At 41.5% G+C, this 20,136-nt stretch overlaps 1 protein-coding gene and 1 pseudogene across 5 annotated transcripts in view; one reads left to right on the plus strand and one right to left on the minus strand.

The window, feature by feature from the left end:
- The window catches only part of txlng (taxilin gamma), a 23,809-nt gene extending 14,380 nt beyond the window's left edge, over nt 1–9,429 (plus strand). For all 5 annotated transcript variants that reach the window (XM_046074136.1, XM_046074133.1, XM_046074138.1 and 2 more), the window contains exons 7-11: nt 1,859–1,978; nt 2,147–2,221; nt 2,372–2,464; nt 2,563–2,658; nt 6,209–9,429. In XM_046074136.1, coding sequence (XP_045930092.1) covers nt 1,859–1,978; nt 2,147–2,221; nt 2,372–2,464; nt 2,563–2,658; nt 6,209–6,583 — 759 coding nt within the window. In that variant the 3' untranslated portion in view covers nt 6,584–9,429. The remainder of the gene's footprint in view (nt 1–1,858; nt 1,979–2,146; nt 2,222–2,371; nt 2,465–2,562; nt 2,659–6,208) is intronic.
- A 168-nt stretch (nt 9,430–9,597) lies between these two features.
- Nucleotides 9,598–18,420, minus strand: LOC123986064 (annotated as a pseudogene).
- Nucleotides 18,421–20,136: the final 1,716 nt, after the last annotated feature.

Genomic DNA, 20,136 nt, shown 5'->3' on the forward strand with positions numbered 1-20,136 from the left:
CAGGAACGTGTACAAAGCAATGTTTTATTCTACTCTGTCTCGTCCACAAGGTTTTACACAGGCACGTGTGCTAGCTCTGCTAATAGCTAGTTTGTCCTAAACAAGCTAAAACGAAATGTCTGTCTGTAGCCTGTTGAGCTGAGATGCTGCGTACCTTAACATTTAGCAAATCCTTGTAAACTCTTGTAGAGAGAAACCAGCAGCAGAGGAGGACGACTGCCACGGATCTAAACTTTACTCAGTATTTTTAGTATTTAACATGTTCCATTTGTTTCTAGTGGGATACTGATTTTATATTGTTACTTTGCTGCTGTAAACCTTTGTTGCTGATCTGAAGGTAGTTCAAATAAAATATTAAATTTGATTACTGTTCTGAATTTATTCTTTTTTAAATATCATGTTTTAAAGGCAATTATTTAGTAATGAAAAACCAATAATAGTATAGATAAAGAACAGAACCAATAAATCAATAAAATCCTAACACTATAAAAAGAATAGAATATAAATGACAGCAGGTAAAGACAAAGTTTATGATAATTTATCAATCATAGTTAACAAGTTCATCTCTGGGATGGATCTCTAATTCATTTAATTTACTATTTATAAAGATTAAACATTAAAATTAACTTTTATTTTTAACAAAGTTTTGTGTTCTAAATTTTGACACCAAGATTAAAATTTTAAAGCAAATTTATCTGTTCTACATATCGTACATCGGTCTAATTGGTTACTAATAATGGTGATCAGCCTGGGAAAAAACATATCAGTCAATCCCTAATTATTTCTATATGCATATTTACATGATACATTTTTTTTTAAATTGATTTATTTACCAGGGACAATGCACTTTAAACATCAAATTCATTGATATTGATTCAATTTGTAATATTTTCTTATTGAATTGTGGAAATTGATTCATCACAAAATGTGCTTAAATTGTAAAACAGAACGGAAAACATAAGGCCCTAAAAAACAGATTTCATGGGGCCCTATCAATGGTCTCGTCACCTTTATAAATGTGAATGTAGCATAACTGTAGCAAGCTCCATCAGGAGGCAGTAACTTAAGCTGTAAAAATTTCAAAGAGGAACGGAGAAGGTGACAAACCTAAAGAGGCCACGTCTTTGACGTATCTGTATCTGTAAAAAATCATAGGCTACTGAAAGCAGTGTTTTCATGTGTGAGCTCCTTTATAGCCTCCACTGCAAACAGAAATCGTCGTAGTCCAGAAACTGGAATTTCTCTCTTTTTATATAGTTTTACATGTTATGCCATTTTAGTAAACCAGAGGACAAGGACAAATAGCAAAACAGGCAAAAATGTATTTTTATTTTTTTTTAAAGAGTAGCAAAGAAAAAGTTGTATTAAGATGCTGTTTTATTGACAAATGTTAATTGGACTGTATTTGTATAGCACTAGCTTTTCTAGACCACCAACAACTCCAAGTGCTTTTCAACATATACTAACATTCACCCACACTTGCATACACTAATGGCAGAAGCTGCTATGCAGGGTGGAGGAGCTGGGGATCGAGCCAGAATTACTAGATGAGCACTGCTCCAGTGATAGTTTATTTCTGTTACCATTTTTCATAATTGATTCTTTATTAATGTATATTGTCTTCTATGTAGCAGAAGGGAGTTACAAAACTCAATTTCTCTCTAACTTGTTGTATTGTGACAATAAACCTACCTACTTACCTAGACCTTCTGAGCCATGGCGTGCCTCACATAGTCAATGAAGATAGTAATGAAGCAAAAAGTCTATGTTGAAATTGATCTGCCAACGGAGCTTTAATTGAAAAGATGTTCACAGCAGGTGTCCAGCCTAATAGAAATCTGATGTGTCCCTCTGACAGCACATAGACAAAGTGTTCAAGCACAAGGAGCTGCAGCAGCAGCTGATGGACGCCAAGCTGCAAAGAATCACAGAGATGATGAAAGAAGTCGAGGAGAAGCAGCAGAGAGAGAGAGACTTTGTGAGTACACAAAGTGCCTGTTCATTTTCTGATGGCCGTTCTAGTTTTCATTGCACCATGAGCAAATTTAAAACCTGAGGCATTAAAGGACCATGTTGGTACTGAAAGTGTCTGCTGTACGGCCGTACCTGTGAGAGCTGTAGAACTGACTGTACTGTGATGCTTCAGCTGCTGAAGGATGCCACGGAGTCCAGACGCAAGTGTGAACTGATGAAGGACCAAGAAACTCAGCTGAAACAACAGGTAAACACAGACCCACACACTCGCATTTAGACGCACACAAACTTTGGATCACTGCAGGCAGAAACACTGGAAATGTACTGTAGAAGTCTTGGTGTGCATCAGCCCAGCTGAAAGGGTTGAACGTGACCCGTCACTGCTCTGATCTTTTAGCTCTCCCTGTACATGGACAAGTTCGAGGAGTTTCAGAGCACTCTGGCTAAAAGCAACGAGGTCTTCACAACTTTCAGACAAGAGATGGAGAAGGTAAGGGCAAAACCGCTCGTGGACTTCCTGTCACCAAGTTTCTGTTTGTGTCTCACTGGTTTCTCTGCTACCTGTTAACTGTCTGGATTTACCTCCAGATGACCAAGAAGATCAAGAAGCTGGAGAAGGAGACGACACAGTGGAGGACCAAATGGGAGAGTAACAACCAGGCGCTGCTGCAGATGGCTGAGGAGGTGACTTTTATGATCTTCTCTCTTCTCTTTGAGTCTGGTTGCTTTGGTAGACTAAGAACAATGAAAACAATAAAAGAAAAGGTCATCATTTTGGAAAATATACTTATTTGCTTTCTTTCTGAGATTGAAAAGTTGGAAAGTAAGTTTGGCATCGGGCCAAGGATAATTTAAGACTGGATGTCAGTGTTCCCGGTTAGACTCTGGGTCTAAGGGTTGTGTGTTCGTCAGACTTACTTGCCGACCCCTGTACTACATTATCATTTTGATTTTTTTCTCAAGACCTTGAATTAATGAGGTCATCTCTGGGAAAACATTTGTTATTTAAAGATAATGACATAACGATAGCTTGATAAAACAAATTAAATTAACTCTGCGCTGTGTGGCTGCTTAGGGCTTCTGTACGTTTTAAAGTAATAAATCCATGAATCAATTTAAGTGAAACCCTCTAGGCTGTGACTTCGGGCGTTTTCAGTGGTGTTACTGGGACCCTGGCAAGCAGGAACCTCCTGGTCTGAAAAGTGAGTTCACCCGAAGTAACTTTAACCTGCATTCTATCGAACGGCCAGCAGGGGGCGACTCCTCTGGTTGCAAAAAGAAGTTCGGTTCCATCAGCTGATTTATTAGCTCAGTAAACACTTTCCTGATGAGTTTATGGTCTCAGTTGTTAGTTTCAAGTCTTCTTCAACACAGCATGATGATCATTTAGTAAATGATTGTCCAATTCAGAGGAAAATAGACCCTAAAGGAAGGTGTGCTTTAGGGCGCGACTACCTTGTGTGACAAGTTGCTACCATGGCGACCTGTCAGTCAGGCTAGAGGCGACTCGTATCCACAGCACTGTGTAAAGTTAACCAGCGGCGTTGAAAAAAGCTTATTAGGTGTCAGCTGTTCATTTAACCGGTAAGTATGTTTTATTGTAAGCCTGTTTTAGCTATGTAAATACGTAAGTAATGTAGTTAATGCCTACAAGCGCTAGATGTTACATAACATTGGGATGGTTACACCCCCAAAGTTACATAGACCAGCTCACATTCCAGAGTTGGCGGTCATCTGAGCTTATAGATAGAGCTGGAGGTTGTTCAGTGTGTCTCACAGAAAGTGCTTTTACGGTTCTGAAGGAAAGGTCATGACGATATTTCCCTCTGTCCTCTGGCTGCTCTGCCTCAGCTCTGTGATTTATAAGGTTTCCTGATGGACAGTTAGTTTTACTTGTTGCTAACACTACAAATTACAAAACTGTTAGCCGCTGCTAACAGTAGCTCAGCTGGTCTGAACCAGCGGTCCAAAGCTTCTGTAGTAATGTAAGGGGTGGAAACGACCCCCACCCTCCCAGCTGCGCGGCTAACCCAGTTGCTAACTTAGTAGCAGCTGCTGTTAGCAGTAGTTAGCTGCTAAAGTAACCAGTAACATACAAACTCTGTAAATCTGCTAAAGTGGAGGCAGAACAGCCGTAGGACATCAGAGGACACTATTTTCTCGTTCACCTCAGATCCAGTTTCCCCAAAACCAGTGAATAAAGTTGTGTTTTTGTACAGTAATCAGTGAGGGATGGTCTCGCATAGCAGGGTTTGATTTAGTGTGGTGCCGCCTAAACCCTGCCCCTCTTCTGTGCTTGGGGAAGTTGGGCTGTTTGTCAATACCGAGTTCCCCAAGTTCGGACCTCTGTACTTTTAAGCTCGGACTTGGCAAGTTCAGCTTGGGAGTACAAACTCCCAGGAACAGGAGCACGCAGTCATTAAGTAATTGGAACAACAGCGAACTTGATGACGGCCGGACCTGTTAGTGGGCAGGACCTCACATCTCCGAAAACATCATAGCAAATTTTTAAATCAGCTCGGTCTTGAGAAATTAACCACATATTTGGAGTTTAAACAACTATATTCACGCATAACAAAACTCTTAAAGCTGCATTCACACTAACAGCACACACAACACTAGCATAAAACATGGCACACACATACACAATAACAGCAGTATTATAACTTACAGTTGTGAGTTTTCTCCAACATTTCCGCTTTTCGGGGGAGAAATGCATTCTGGGATATCAGGCTATCTGAAGTCCACCCAAGTCATTAATGACGCAGGCTCAGTAAAACGGAGTGTTCAGACAGAGGGAGGAAAGAGGTACTGAAGCAGTGGACAGTATGAGAAATATGTGTTTGGAACATTAAAGCATGTAGACATTTCCTAGAAGAAACTCTAAATACAAGTATGAACCTGAAAATGAGCGTTCTACGGCAACGGCAAGTTACTCTTCAAACTTCAGCAAGTTAGCGTGCTAATGTCAGCGTTTAGCTCCATAGCCGCTGCTCACAGAACTGTTTGCATTGCTGTAGAATCTTAAGGTCTATTCACTGCAAATTTTCTAATAAAACTCATTGTTTTTATTCACCCCATGGTGTGTGGGTTGAGCTGATGGTCTCTCTACTCTTTCCTGTTGTCCCTTTTACATTTATGAAGTTGATTCATAAAGTCCTGAGATAAGCGAATGGTTTTGACGCAGTTTGAGTTCCCACCACCCCAAGCGAATTAGTGTCTAATCCCATCTTTCCATTGACTTCACCAGACTCTGAAATTCCCTTCTGTCTGAACACATTTGTTTATTGTACCGTTGAGGCTGATCTATGGAGGATTTTGCAAGAATTCTGTTCCTCATGATTGTGAAGTTTGGTTATGTTAAACAAAGTGAGGCTGGCAGGCCTGATTTTAATTTGTTGTTGTTATACTCTCTGTCAAAGTTTCCTTTTTGTCTAGAAAGGGGAATTCAATTCTGGTCTGTTCCCTTTGATTTCCTAAATGCCAACAACACCATGAAACAATTTGACAAGATAAGCGTCACCCAAGGTCCACTTCAAGCTTTTTCCACAGCTGTCAGTCTCAACAGGGATGTGATTTAAAGCTCTGACAGATCTTAATGTCCATGTACTACTTCTTCTTAAAGGCGATTTCTAAAGCCCTGGACATACTTGCTGTTAACTACGCATTCAAGTACGCAAGATGGCTGCCACGCGTATCCTGCGTTCCTGTGGAGCGTAGGTTGTGCACGTTCCCAGAAATTAACACTACGTGTCCGAGATGAAGTTCCGCACATGAACGTGGGGGCAGTATGTCTTTCTGACAGGCAGGTCACTGCAATCTCCTGTCCCACACACCAGCTCAGGTGGTGGCGATATGCAGTTGGTTGCCAACCGCCATTAAAGCAAAAGAAGAAGAAGGTCAGCAGCAGACTTAAAAAAGGATTTTTACAATAACACTCCTGGAGCTAGTCCGCAATTCCCGAGATCGTTATGACGTCTCATTAAAATCATAACCTGCTCGAGTGTGGCTGTGTTTGATGTCGGAAGAAGATAATCCGGTGTTGGCGAGGGATGACCCGATCCTGGTCTGCCCCCTAGTGGATTCAGGTTTAATCCTCCAGGTACACGCAAAGTACACAGGCAAGTATGTGAACAATGCCGTTTGCGTGGCCGACGCCCGTCTACACTACGCGTTGTTAAAAAGCAAGTATATCCAGGGCTTAAGGTGAAAAATGAACTTTGTGTTTTTGTAGAAAACTCTGCGTGACGGACACTTCAAGGCCTTGCAGGGGAAGCTGGAGCTGCTGGAGAGGCTGTGCAGAGCCCTGCAGAAGGAGAGGAATGACCTCAATAACCGGCTCAGCCACCTCCAGGAGCAGGGAGACAAAGAGACCACAGCACCTGCTGAAGCCCAGCCACAGGAGCCATCAGCTGGGGAAGAGGAGGAGGAGGAAGAGGAGGAGGAGGAGGTGGAGGGCTTGGCACGGTGCATCAGGCTGGAGACGGAGGGTATCCACCAAGCTCCCAGACCACCTGAAATGGACCCCACACTGGCTGCTACTGACACAAGCACTACTGCTACGGAGACCAGCCAGCCTGCAGAAACAGCAGCCACAGCGCAGGACTGAGCGAGCCTACACGGCCTGTGTAGGTGAGACGGGTGGGACAGGGCTCCACACCCTCCGGCCTAGTTCATAACTATCCGGAAAAATGATCTTTAATGGAGATAGATTTCATTTCTTTTTTAATTCTAGACTTGCCTCTCCAGGTCTCTACATGGAAACTGAACCCATATCTTTTTTGTGCGATAGTAAAAATAAAATGATAGTATCAAGGATTGTATTCTACCTTTACATTGGTTGTAATAATTGGCTTTGTGGCGAGCGCTTCGTACTCCCTGTTTTCTACCACAACTGTATTTTCATAGGGAATATCCATGCAGTCAGACTGAAAGTCAAATTGGCCTTTTTTTTATTTCTCTCTTCACATGGTCTCTCCCTGTATCATGTCTCATTGGAAATCCTAGTTTGATTAAATTCAAAAGTGCTGATATCAGTTGCATATTGTCATAGGTCACTTTTTATGAATGTAGCCTTACAGCCAGAAATGTGATCAGAAAAGCTGGACGAGGAAACGGGACGTAGAGTAAAACAAGTGCAAACATATCCATGTTGTGATAAAAACAATAGGAAGTAATAATAAATCTTCCTCGATCAGATCACTCAGCAAAATGAATCTGCATGACGTGAAGTAGGTGCTGAGAACTTGTGGGACAGTTAGTAAGCTACTGTGCCTGTCGAGCCACGATGGCCCACCAAGCTGGCCACTTTGCTGAGTTCTGAAGCTGGCCCAGGCCGGCTCCGTCAGTAAACTAGGCTATCGTTTGCTTTGCAAATGGAAATAGAGAAAACTAGTGGCTGAAAACATAATCATGACACCAAACCACCTGAGACGCAACATGTCGAAGCATTTTAGATTCAACAGCGAAGATGGCGAAATTGTGGATAAAAGTCAGGCTGACGGTCACGTGAGGTAGAGGAGGCCAAGCAGATGATTCTGTAACATAGTTCAGAATCAGTCTATGTGGATTTCACTCAGATACATTTAACAAATCATGTGTTTGTTTGAACTTCATTTTTGGAAATAGTGACAGCCCTACTGGCTAGCTTTGTTGCTAATTTAACGTAAAACATTTATACAATGACCAAAACCATCTTTAGAATTAGCCGCCTTGTACAGGAAGTTAGCAGCTTCAGAGTTGATCTTTCCTCGTCTGAACAGCAGTGTTTGGTAACTTATAGCTCTACCAGATCACCACAAGAAAGGATGCCATTATTTTTGCTATTTATGGGTGGAAATTTTTCCAACAGCCATTCAATGGATCTGTATTCTGTCATTTCCTCACTTTCAAATTCTACAGGGTATTAGGGCCACGGTCGTGGTGGTGGTAGGGAATCTGAAATATTTTGAGAAAGGGGCCATAATGTTTTGAGAATAAAGTTGAAATTTTGACCAAAAACAGTCACATTTCAGTAATTTGTTTTTTCATGGGAGAAAGTAATAAGTCATTTATTATATATTGTTATTTTTGTTCTTGTTTTCCTGACAGTGACCCTAATACGCCATCGTTTAACATGTCAATCTGAACACAAGGGGCTAACAGGAAATGATTCTGGACAGCATGCAGAAGACTAAACCCAGTGCAAGGGTGCATTTCATGTCATGTGTAAGTTAATGTGAGTGTGGCAGTACTATGTGATGAAGCCTCTGAGCCCGCGCTTATTCCAGATACACAAGTTGCTCTTCTGTTGTAGTTGACACTCGAGGGGTGTTTGCTGCGCCCAGTCATCGAGCCACGTGTCATTTTGAACGGCACTGTGGGATATGCATTATTAAAACTCAGGTCAACCAGGACTGAATCTCATAATCTGAGTATTACCTCCCATTGTTGTTTTGTGTCCCTAGAACACATTTAAATCTGGAATAATCCCACCATCACCAACCGTCAACTAAAATGATGTAAAGAGCTGAAAGCTCAGTACATATGCAACAAGTTTATTTAAATCTGCATCTCAGTTTCTTTTAATGGACCATTTGATTTTCATATGGTCAGCTCAGCAGGCTTACAGAGAAGCGCCAAGTCAGAGTTGGGGTGTAAAGAATAAAAACCCCTCAAATCAAATTCCATCACACACTTGCATCAAATCTTTAACCCGGCTCTCTCCATTACCCACGGCAACAGCACATAATGTAGGTGGTGTTCTGCAGCGGGCCCAAACGATCTTTAATATGAAAGCGTGTCCTTCTCGACGCAGACATCTAACCAGCTATAATTGCTTTATCTTCATCCTTATTCTTTTATTTGTGTGCAAGGGTATAACTAAGACTGATCCAAGTGCAGCACGTTTTGGCAAGAAGAGTGCTTGTTACTCTGTGGTGAAGGACCCGATTCCCACAGCACTGTTTAACCTGTAGCTCCAAGCATCTGCTCTTGAAGTGGCTGTACTTTTTGAACTCCGTATATTGTAAAGTCGGTGGGAATCACAGGGGTGGACTGACAAATAATTTTCATTAACAAATATGTAGACTGCCTGCCTGCTGGATGATCTGTGTGTAACTGGGTATGTTCCCCGAGACGTTGCCCTGCGGTCTGATTTATTTGATGCAACTTCTTCTGGACTTTCTACATTTCTTCTCTTGTTTAATCTCAGATTGTGTGGATTTAAAACCAAAACTGATGTGAACATGTACAGGGTCAGGTGGTGTGCGCATTATTTTTTTCAGTATGGGACAGGTCTAATCACGCCTCTGTTTGGTGTTGCCCCAGATTGACTCTCAGGTAATGTCAGAATCTACCTCTGCATGTGAGACTAACTGTGAAAGAAGAGAAAAAGGAGCCCATCCCCCCCTCTGATTGTACAATTTTCTTATAGCCCTGTCTTTCTTTTCAATAAACATTTTGTAGAATTTGCAATAACTATGGATTCATTTCCTCTAAAGTAACTGTTGGGTCTTGTGTCATTTGAGTATGACAGTAAAGTGGGTAGGAGGTGGCATTTGTATGTGCAGCATATCTGACTATACTAATGAGCTTGTTCAGCCAGTCCTCAGTCTGAGGAAATGTCAACAAATGACAAACTTATTTTTGAAAAGTTATAAAATTTTTATTGCAATTTGTGGCACAGGAAACAAAACATGACAATTTCACATTGTAAAAACACAAAGGAGAGGAAAAAGAAAGAGGTGTTTCCCTCAAGTGCACTTCTTTAGTCCCACACCTTTCACTCAAGCCAAATACTGAAGAGTTTCTGTACCTTATGAACAGGAGGCAAACAGCAGGGAATGTTTCTTCAAAGCACAGCCATGAAGGATGATATATTTTGTAACTATAGCCACAGGTGGGAAAATAAGGTATGAAAGAACGCTTCCCTGGACATGACCGTCATGGTTAGCTTTAACCAATCACAGTTTGGACGGATGAGGATCAGGTTTCCCAAAAGCATTTCAGTGCTCAGATAATCTTATTGTCCAGGTTTCCTTAAGACAAACCTAGCTAGAGGTTTTCTGGCTAACCAAAAGTAAAAATGTAAAACATTTTCATGTTTTCCTTGCATGAGTCCTTAGAAAGGAACTGGTGTCAACAATAACTTACACTGACTTTGTGCGCATAAAGATCTCCTGCTCTTAAGAGTCATCAAAGCCACTTCACAAAATCCCATTCCCCAAACACTGGAGATGTTACCTCCCGAGCAGGTAGAAAATGTCAACTCTTATCCTTTTCCAAGTGCTTAAGTGCTTTTGGGTACCTGGTCCACAGTGAAGTGTAAGCTGGATGAGAATGAATCCAACAGTCTGTTAGCAGGGATGGAGACCACGCCGTCTCCAACGCTCCACATTGTTCATTGGTGTGGAGAGCAGACTTTTCATTTTGCACTCGATAAGCTGGAGAGAGAAAGGACAGGCCGGTCTGGAGCTCAGGGAGTGGAGGAGGGGATGTGCCTGGAGAGAAACTCGGCCCAGCTGGGTTATGATCCCTGAGCCTCCAGCTCTGATGCAGGGGTGTTGTCTGGCTCCTCATCATTGTAGATATTCTCCGCCTGGGTGAGGAACAGGGAGCAAGAGGACACAATGTGCAAGCATTACTGTACACCCTGACTAGAAGTTCAATATGGTGCACATTTCCACAAGCCGATTTGTAACTTATCTATAAATCCCAAAATGGCTCAAAATTGACGGCACCTGCATTACAATCACATCCCATCCAAGCAGCAACCTCCGGGGCTGAAAAGCTAATGTGAAGTGCCAAACACTGTTAGTTTGATATTAATATATTTATATGATGTTGCTATATTCATTATAATTTCATATAGTAGTGGTAAGCCATGTACTGTTCTATTATAATATTAATTCCAGTTACAGCAGTTTCATTTTGGGGTTTTAAATTCATTAACTTTGTGCAAGAAAAATGCTTTACATGGTGGTTGGTTTGTAACTTTAATTTTAAGTAGGCTACTAACTCGTCAATATTCAGAACAATTTATGCAGAACAATACGTTCCGCATTTGGAAAGTTTGCTGTAGCACAAACTTTTTTTAATGTCCCGCTCCATTCAGGCTGATTGATCTGTTCACAAAAGTGACATCGCATCAGCTTTATGAAAAGTTGAACGTGTTTCAATAAAAAGTCACCGATTTAGTTCCATAGCCAGCTAACGTTAGCCAAAGCCAAATGCTGCTTATATTTTCCCTGTTGTCTTCCATCTTACCGCTTCACCCGCTGACACTGCATTACTCTTGTTTTTGAGTAACGGGCTGTTCTTTTTTTGCGGTCAGTTGTACTCAGTAAGTCAGTCCGGTTTCCGGTTCGGCTGGAGCAGCAAGGAAGCTATAATTTCCCCACAAATCAACATCTGCTAATTTAACCAGTAGGGAGCTCGCCAACTGTAACATCCCTCAGAGAGTCAAGACTCAGAAGATAGATTTAGGCCCCGTCCACACTACTGCGTTTTCAAATTAAAACGGAATCCTTTTGCTACGTTTGCACCTCCCGTCCAGAATACAACGATGAAAACTAAGACCTAAAACAGAGGACTTTAGAAACGATGACGCAGCCGCTCATGCTCGGCTCTCTGATTGGGTCTTCTAAGTCAAGCAAAGCAGAAACATGATAGTGATGCTCCTGACCGGTTTTTGACATGGTATTTTTATTAAAATATTCTGTACCGTGCACTTAACACTTACAGCCTACATTTGTACTGTGCATGTCGCCATTTACTTTGCGACAACTCCCACTCCGTTTTCTGCCGCCACACTCCCGTGTTACATTCAGTAACAGTCCCAGCTCATTATTGGTGCGTGCAAAAAAATAAATAAATAAATAATAAAACCTGGTCTGATTCTTTGTCTATATTTATTTAATCTTTCGCCAAATCTTCTCTAACTAGGAATTCATTTGCTTCATGTTTACACCGGCACACGCATGCCCAGTGTACCTGAACGGGTACTGGCGGTGTGCTTTCAGTCGCTTTAATGTAGATCAACTCCAAAACACAGCTAAAACGCTGTTGTGGAGGGAGATGGTATTCATTTTTATTCTCTGTTTGAAAAATAAAACGGAGTAGTGTGGATGGGGCCTTAGAGGTCTGATATTCTGGTGGGAGGGACTGGAACTAGCATAATCTGACAATCCCTGTAAAGAAAAACTGTGTGGGCACGGCTGTATTCACCATCTGCCAGACTTGCATGATGTTGTCCTCGGACACGGAGCAGATGACCCAGGGTTCATTGGGGTTCCAGGAGAAGTCAGAGATCTTGGCTGTGTGGCCACCGTGGATGAACTAATGAAGAAAAAGGTGGAAAATAGAAGAGTCAGGATTTTTGGAACCATCAAACCCTACAGAAGTGAAAGGTCAGTGCTTTAAAACTGACTGGTAACACTGAGACGCTGTTTCACTCCGTTCTATTTTTATTCAGTTGTCATTTACCATTATTTTTATTAAGTGAAGCGTAAGATAAAAAACTGTCATTGTAACTGACAGGTGCAGCCAGACAAACCTGATCAACACGGGCTCAACAGCTCTCCATTCATCTTACATGAAGTGCTTTCTGTGTTCAAGTGTAGGAAGGTTTTATGCAGGGTTTCCCAATAATTAACGAGACCATGGCAGCCCGTCGTAGTCTCGTAACATTTCAGACCTCTAACGTTGTGTTTTGTAGGCGCTGCTGTAAGCTCGCACACTCACACGCTTTGGCATCCGACTCGAGACAACCACTTTTCTTTTGAGGTAACCATGGTAACGTTAATGGTCTGTTTCGGTCACTCGTTTGTCAGAAGGCGATTAAGCTAGCTGCACCTAAATTTGGAGTGCACACGTATTTAAGCCTTTATGGTAAATCCACTGTAACGGCCCCAGAGCGAGCTGACAGGCAGGTTAGCGGCTTTATCCTGTCAGTTACTCTCTTTACAAAGACACGTGCTGCAGTGTGAGAGTCCTACCTGAAGAGAGGCTGTGAGGTCTTCATGTTACGCCGTACGAGAACAACATACAACATTATTTATCAAACTGGGTTGGACTTGAATGGATTTATGACTTGAATGAATTTAGCACGAGGAGGATACACACATCACACGGTTTTCAAATTAAGGTGCCTATACAGTACGGAAATCAGATTATTTGGATTATATTCACAGAAAGTATAAAACATATTATGTGTCCAATAAAAGTTTTAAAAAAACCACCCCAAAACAATAACATGTCAGGTAAATTACTTATTTTAACCTCTATTCTTTGATTTGGAAAAACATTAAATACATTTGTTGACTTTTGTTGCCGTTTCATCACCATTTATAGCTCTACAATGTGTCTGATTAAATAGTTTATTAGAGCACAACATTGTTTACAAGCGTACAAAGTTCTTCATAGATAGCCTCACTCACCATAGTCTCTTAAAATCCTGTGGGAAACACCGTTATGGCTACTGACATAACGAAGGATGACTGTTATTTTATTCAAAGATTCAAGAGTACTCTTGATTTTAGGAGCTCACTTACCAGCAGCTCCGGCGGGCCATCCTCAGCGTCCTCTGCCGACTGCTCCTCCCCAATTTTACTACAAAAACAAAGTCCAACAAAAAACTGTTTAAAGTAATTACTCATCATTGTACTCTATGTCAAGTGTGTTGTTCCCGCTATAAAAATAACTAATATTTATACTAATATATTATATCAATGTTTGCATGATTCTGTTGATCTAAAGGAAAAAGTGAAACAGCTGAATCCGTGTACACAGATTAAAATGTTCGGGTAATTTTCGTTCAGCCTCTCTACACTGTTTCGACCTGAGCTTTATTTTCTTTGTGAGATGGTAGAATTTAGAAAGTTGCGCGGCGCTGTGGAGAACCTCCAGCTGCAGTAACGCATGGATTAGGCTACGACCCCCGACCATCCAGCGCGCCGGTTCCGCCGGCAACACAGCCCACAGTAGGTCTACCGGTTAGTGAGCGGGGCGCTGGAGTGTACAGGGCGAGGGAGAGGAGGTCGCTGATCATTCCCTCTGGTTGGATGAAGCCCGATGCAGAGCACAGCTGTTGCAAACAGGCGCACGTGTACAGCAGCCAGTTAGTTTGAAAACCAGTACGGACACAACACCGGATAGAACAAATTCAGCTGCTTTGAATTTGTTTTTTTCTGATTTGGTTTTGAAACGAAATAACCAAAGAACGAACCATACACGGATTTAGCTGGAGCAATCATTCTTTTAGCAGCAGAAAGCTGTGGCTTCTGTTACTCGTGTAATCACGTTGTTACACAACATCTCACCCCAGGAGGTCATCACGACGGGATTTTTAAGACTGATACCAATTTTGATATTAGAGGATTATTCTGTCTGTCACAAACACATAACGAATGTTAGGAATAATCTTTAAATATGTTGTGTGTTTCTGAAAAGAAGGGGAAAAAAGAATATTAGCTGATATATTGGAATATTCAATTTTAAAATCCTCAGTAGTTATGAGACCTCACTAAAATAACGTGACATACTGCAGTTTAACAATCAACTTTTTCTTAAACTTTTATAAGTAGTACTTTGAAAAACAAATACAACTGATTGCTGTGTTTTGTGGTGTAGCCAACAGGGGAGTAGCAGAGTGCTCTGGTGGACAAACAAATCAACACTCGTAACATGATCTTCACTCTCTCCGTTCTTTAAAGTCATTTATAGGCTGTTACAGATTTATCTGCTATTAGCTCATATTGGCAACCCAATTTATCGGTTGGGCTCTACACCCGAGCACAGCACCCCTACGTGTCATGGTTGACAGTAACTGCCATGACGACTACCCCAAGTGAACATTATAGCGGTTGTACAATGAAACGCCTTTGCACAGAGTTCAAATAACTCGTGGAGTGTTACGAAATATTTTGTTCATGTTTCTACATTGACTGTGTTTTCAGACCAAAAGTGAAGCGAGCGTTCGAGGCGGTGAGTTTACATACAAAGAATATGCAAAGACGCGTAGAGCTGCGATTTCCTGTCAGGCGGCACGAAGGCCTTCGTGTGAGTTGAAGATTTCCAACTCAAGCGAATATTTGCAGGTTGTAATTGCCTTCTTGCGTTGTGTGTGAACACTTGCAGCGAATGTCCTCACGCAAGGAAAGCGTTGCGAGGACTAAATTCGCATGTGGTCTGAAAGCACCATTAGAAATCTTTTGGATCAACATGTTGTGTTTTAGTAAAATTTGATTGAAAAACAGGTCTGATTTTTGTATTTGTATATCAATTATTATGATTTATTGGCTTACATTACCTTTTAGCTCAGGTTGTACAGATTTTAGGGATATGAAGAGAAATGACGCCATAATCAAAAATACCAATGTAGGCAGGAATTTCTATTGCAGATGAAACTATCAAAACGCCTTTGAACTCTGCTGATAAAAATGAGCATCACGGTGGACACTTCTTACCTGAGATCCCAGACATTGAGACGTCGGTCGGTGCCGCTGGAGGCCAGGATCGTCTCATTGTGAGGAGACCATTGTACCTAATGAATGTAAAAGTTGGTCACTGGCAGGTCAATGTAGTGACGGTAGTATAGCAGCATGAACTTTTTGTAAATAAAAAACTTCTTAGGCTTGGTGGCACCTCAGAAGACGGCTTTAGCTATATTAAAACAATTTGCAAATGCAGAACTCAGATGAACAGTAGAAAGCATCCAAACAGTGTCACTATATCAATTATTCAATTTCTGACTTTTATTAAAGTGGCTTTATGTCACGTTTTCACCTTGTATTTAACAAAAGGTGATACCAATGTTCAGATAAGCCCCTAAGTGACCTTTTGTTTTTCACAGAACAGACCAGTATTGGAAATGACATATGGCTATTGTATTTTTTATTTGAGTCATTTTGTAGTTCGTATGTTTAGAGCTTAAGATAGATCGATCAAGGCATTCTGAGTGTGACGTATTGTGGGAAAAAAATATTTTCAAATTGGTGGTCTGAATGTTTAAATTTAACTAAATAGAGGAATGAGTGGCACACAATGTTTAGACATGCTGTATTTTTTTGTTTATGACTTGTCTGCTAGTAAATTTCTCTTCCACATGCCCTGCAAAAAATCCACTCGTTTGGACATGTGGCGAGCCCTGACACAATAAAAAGCAGCCTGCTTCATCATGGACAGTTCTGTAATAATATTACTTTTCCACATTACTTCTGTTATGTGCACTATTGTTGCCAACCAAAACCACAGAACTATTCAAGTCACTGGATGATTACAGATCAGGAAAATTGAAATGGTCCTTTTGTGTCGGCATATGCACAGATAGAGCTGCTGCCGTGACTGGGTGGCTGTCTGGTTTAACTGCTCAGATTGAAGAGGTTGCACCTGAATGTGAGTCTACACATTGTGTCAGTCACAGGGAAATGCTGGCTAGCCAAAAAATGCCATCGGAACTTAACAGTGTATTGAATGATGTCGTCAAAGTTATTAACCACATCAAAGCACACGCCCTTAACTTGCGCCTGTTCGAGCAGCTTTGTGAGGAGATGGACATGCAGCACAGACGCCTTCTCTTATATACAGATATAAGATGGTTATCCCGAGGGAGATCGCTGACCAGAGTCTTTCAATTACAAGAGCCGTTGCAGAGATTTATCGCAGAAAAATAAATAAAAAAATCCCCGCTGGCAGCACATTTCAGTGACGAGGAATGGGTTGCAAAACTCGATTACTTATGCGACATATTCAACCTGCTCAATGAACTCAATCTGTCACTTTGGGGGAAAATGACAACTGTCTTCAAATTGGCAGATAGAGTAGCTGCATTAAAGCCAAACTGGATTTGTGGGGACGGCACGTGCACAGAGGTATATTTGACAAAACGTCTTCCAATATCTTCAACCAAGTCCAGTTGCCCTTGACCTCGGCCTTCATTGAATAACTATGACCTGGATGACTGAGAACCTTCACAAATAAATTTGACAAGTTTCCAACATTAGCAGGGATTTTGGAAGAGACAGACCCAGAGCCTTCATTCTCCCAGCTGGTGCATGATCACCTGTCTTCGCTTTTGAAAGACCCACAAACTACCAAGGAATGGATTTGCGACCCATTTGTCAACAAACCAGGTTATTCCAGCATGTCTGTACAAGAAGATGATCAACTGCTGGAGATCGCAAATGACGGTGGCCTTAAAAGTATGTTCGAGACAACAACTCTGCCGGTGTTCTGGATTAAAGTCATGGCAGAATACCCTGAGATCGCCACAGCAGCCCTGAAAACACTGTTGCCATTTCTGACATCCTATCTGTGTGAAGCAGGGTTTTCTGCAGTGACAGCAACCAAAACAAAATTACGGAGTAGACTGGACATAAGCAACACTTGGGTGTCATTGTCTCCCATTAGCCCTAGATGGGACTATCACGATACAGAGAAACAGGCTCAGGGCTCCCACTCATTCAGCATTATGGTGAGTTGTATTCTTCTTTATATTTCTTTTTGTGGTGCATCTTATTTTGAAATAAAATAAATAAATAATTTTTTGGTGCAAAAAAGGTTGCGGACAGCTGGTGTAAGTAATATTACAGTTACTAATCCAAGTAATGCTGCGTTACTACAATACACCATCAAGTCAGCTGTTTGCAAGGAAGCTAAAGGAAGACCTAGGGAGAGAGGCTTTCTTTCCACAGCTGTAAGTATTAACATTATCGTGTCACAGTCGAAGATGCAAAAAACGTTGTCGCCTGTTGTAAACTTTCAAAAGTCTGTCTGTCTGTTGTTTCCCTGTTGGGGAAATGAAGGCTGTTCACACCATCTCCCTGTGCTTCCGATTCTGGTTACATGGATCAACACACACGGCGGGAAAGTATTAACAGGATTAAAAAAAAGTTCTTACCTGGAAAATTTCATCTTTGTGGGACTCAAAGGAGTGGAGCTTCAGTTTGAGGTTCCTTAGATCCCACAGTGCAACAGTCTGAGAGAAACAAACAAGCTTTGCAGTTTTTACTCCAATATATTAAATGTTAGAGTTAAAGATATGTTTGGCCTCTTCTCTACCTTATCAGCAGAACCAGTGGCAAGAATGAACTCGCTGTAGGGGTTGAAGCTCAGACAGTTAACTTCAGCAGTGTGAGCGTCTACTGAGTGGCTGGCTTTGGATGTGTTGTTGGACCGAGTGTCCCATCTGGTGGAGGATTAAGCAGCAGGGACATCATTTATTTGGTTACAAATAAATGAAATGGAGCCATTTTAACTTGATGAATCTGTTCAGACAACAGAGTCGCCATTTGTGTCACCTACTTACATCATGAGTTTCTGGTCGTCAGCCACTGAGCCAAACAGAGATTCGTGGAGCAAATGCCAGGAAACATCTTCCACCACTGCTGTGTGGCCGGTGAAGATGGTCTTAGCATCCACAATCTTTCCTTCCTTTGGGCCGGCTCCGATGTCCCATAGACAAATGGTCTGGAGAGGAAAAAAAGGGGAGAGCACAATATATGTTTTTATCCACTTGCTATAATGATCAGTTATGAGCTGGGAAAGCGCTGCATCACTGAGCATACTAACAATTTGTCATCACTACTTTCAAACAACATCCTCAATGGTTTGAGGCTGCAGCAATGAAGTCAGCAGAAGATGAAACCGTTAACCATTGGTTCCTTTTTTGTCTAATGTACACCCACAGCACGATCCACTCCTTCATATGGACCTTTCCCACTATAGGAGCTACTCCACAATCTTTCCATGTACCCCCAGGCAACTGCAGGGGTACCCCCTTGGGTACAAGTTCTTCTGTTTGGGAATCACTGCTGTACACCCTGAAGTTTCATACCAATCTCCAGCATGTTTGTTACTTCAGAAGTTTGATGTTTACAACTTTGAACCTGGACAAGACTACAGTCCATCTGTACATTATAAATGAGGAAATGCTGAATCAAATTAAAAAATCTTCTGAGCCACTGAAGTGTGAGCTCATGTTTACAGGACCATACACATGAGGTTTTACTCTTCCATTCCACAACACGTCCACTTTACATTTTAGATTTTGAATTCTGCTGTGACACTTACAAACTGCTTATTGCTTTGATTTGTCAATTAATGCTGTGTGGGGAATCTTTAAGTGTCTGCATATACAACCCACAGTCGAGGCAAGTAACCAAGTACATTCACTTCAGTACTGTACGTAAAGGCCTGAAAAGGCACATAAAAATGCGAATTTACTTTAGTTTTTGCTGAAAATACAAATTGCTTTGTACTACCTAAGCCTAATATGTACATCACATATAGATAAATGTCCACTGACACAATATTGTGCTGCCCTTTCTCCACCTAGTGTTAGCCATATTGTAGGCTGGGAATTTTGGGTTTGAGTTTTGACCCTTTGGGGTTGCTGTAGCTGTAGTCAGTGTGGCCTACTGAAGCAGCAAAGTAGCAAATCAAATTATTAGAGGTCCAAATCCATGACAACCCAGAGTTGAGACCAGGAGGCAGAGTCGCAGTCTAACACACTTCTCTGCTCCTCCATTTCAGGAGTTACTTAGTGAAAATCCTATAGTGACGGTGTCTGCCCCCCGACCATCGAAATTATTTAAATCAAAGGTAAACAGAAGAGGAGCTGTTCATAAAAACCTCATAGAAATTAAAGCCACAAGAGCAATAGTGCAAACGAATAGGAGAGTTAAATGTGGACTCTTAAACATCAGATCTCTCTCTTCTAAAGGTGTACTAGTAAATGAACTAATATCAGATTATGATATTGATTTATTTGGTCTTACTGAAACCTGGCTGGGTGATGGAGAATATGTTAGCCTAAATGAATCCACCCCTCCCAGTCATATTAATACTCACATTCCTCGAGGCACAGGCCGAGGAGGTGGAGTTGCAGCTATCTTCGACTCTAGCCTACTAATCAGCTCTAAACCTAAACTAAATTATAACTCATTTGAAAGCCTTGTTCTTGGTCTTTCGCACCCAAGTCGGAAATCACTGCAACCAATTCTTTTTGTTATAGTGTACCGAGCACCTGGTCTGTATTCTGAATTCTTATCTGAATTTGCAGAGTTTTTGTCAACTTTAGTCCTTAAAACGGACAAAGTTATTATTATAGGGGATTTTAATATTCATGTGGACGTTGAGAATGACAGCTTCAGTACTGCGTTTATCTCTCTGTTAGATTCCATT

This window comes from Micropterus dolomieu, linkage group LG17 (assembly GCF_021292245.1).
Source record: "Micropterus dolomieu isolate WLL.071019.BEF.003 ecotype Adirondacks linkage group LG17, ASM2129224v1, whole genome shotgun sequence".
Classification (NCBI taxonomy): domain Eukaryota; kingdom Metazoa; phylum Chordata; class Actinopteri; order Centrarchiformes; family Centrarchidae; genus Micropterus; species Micropterus dolomieu.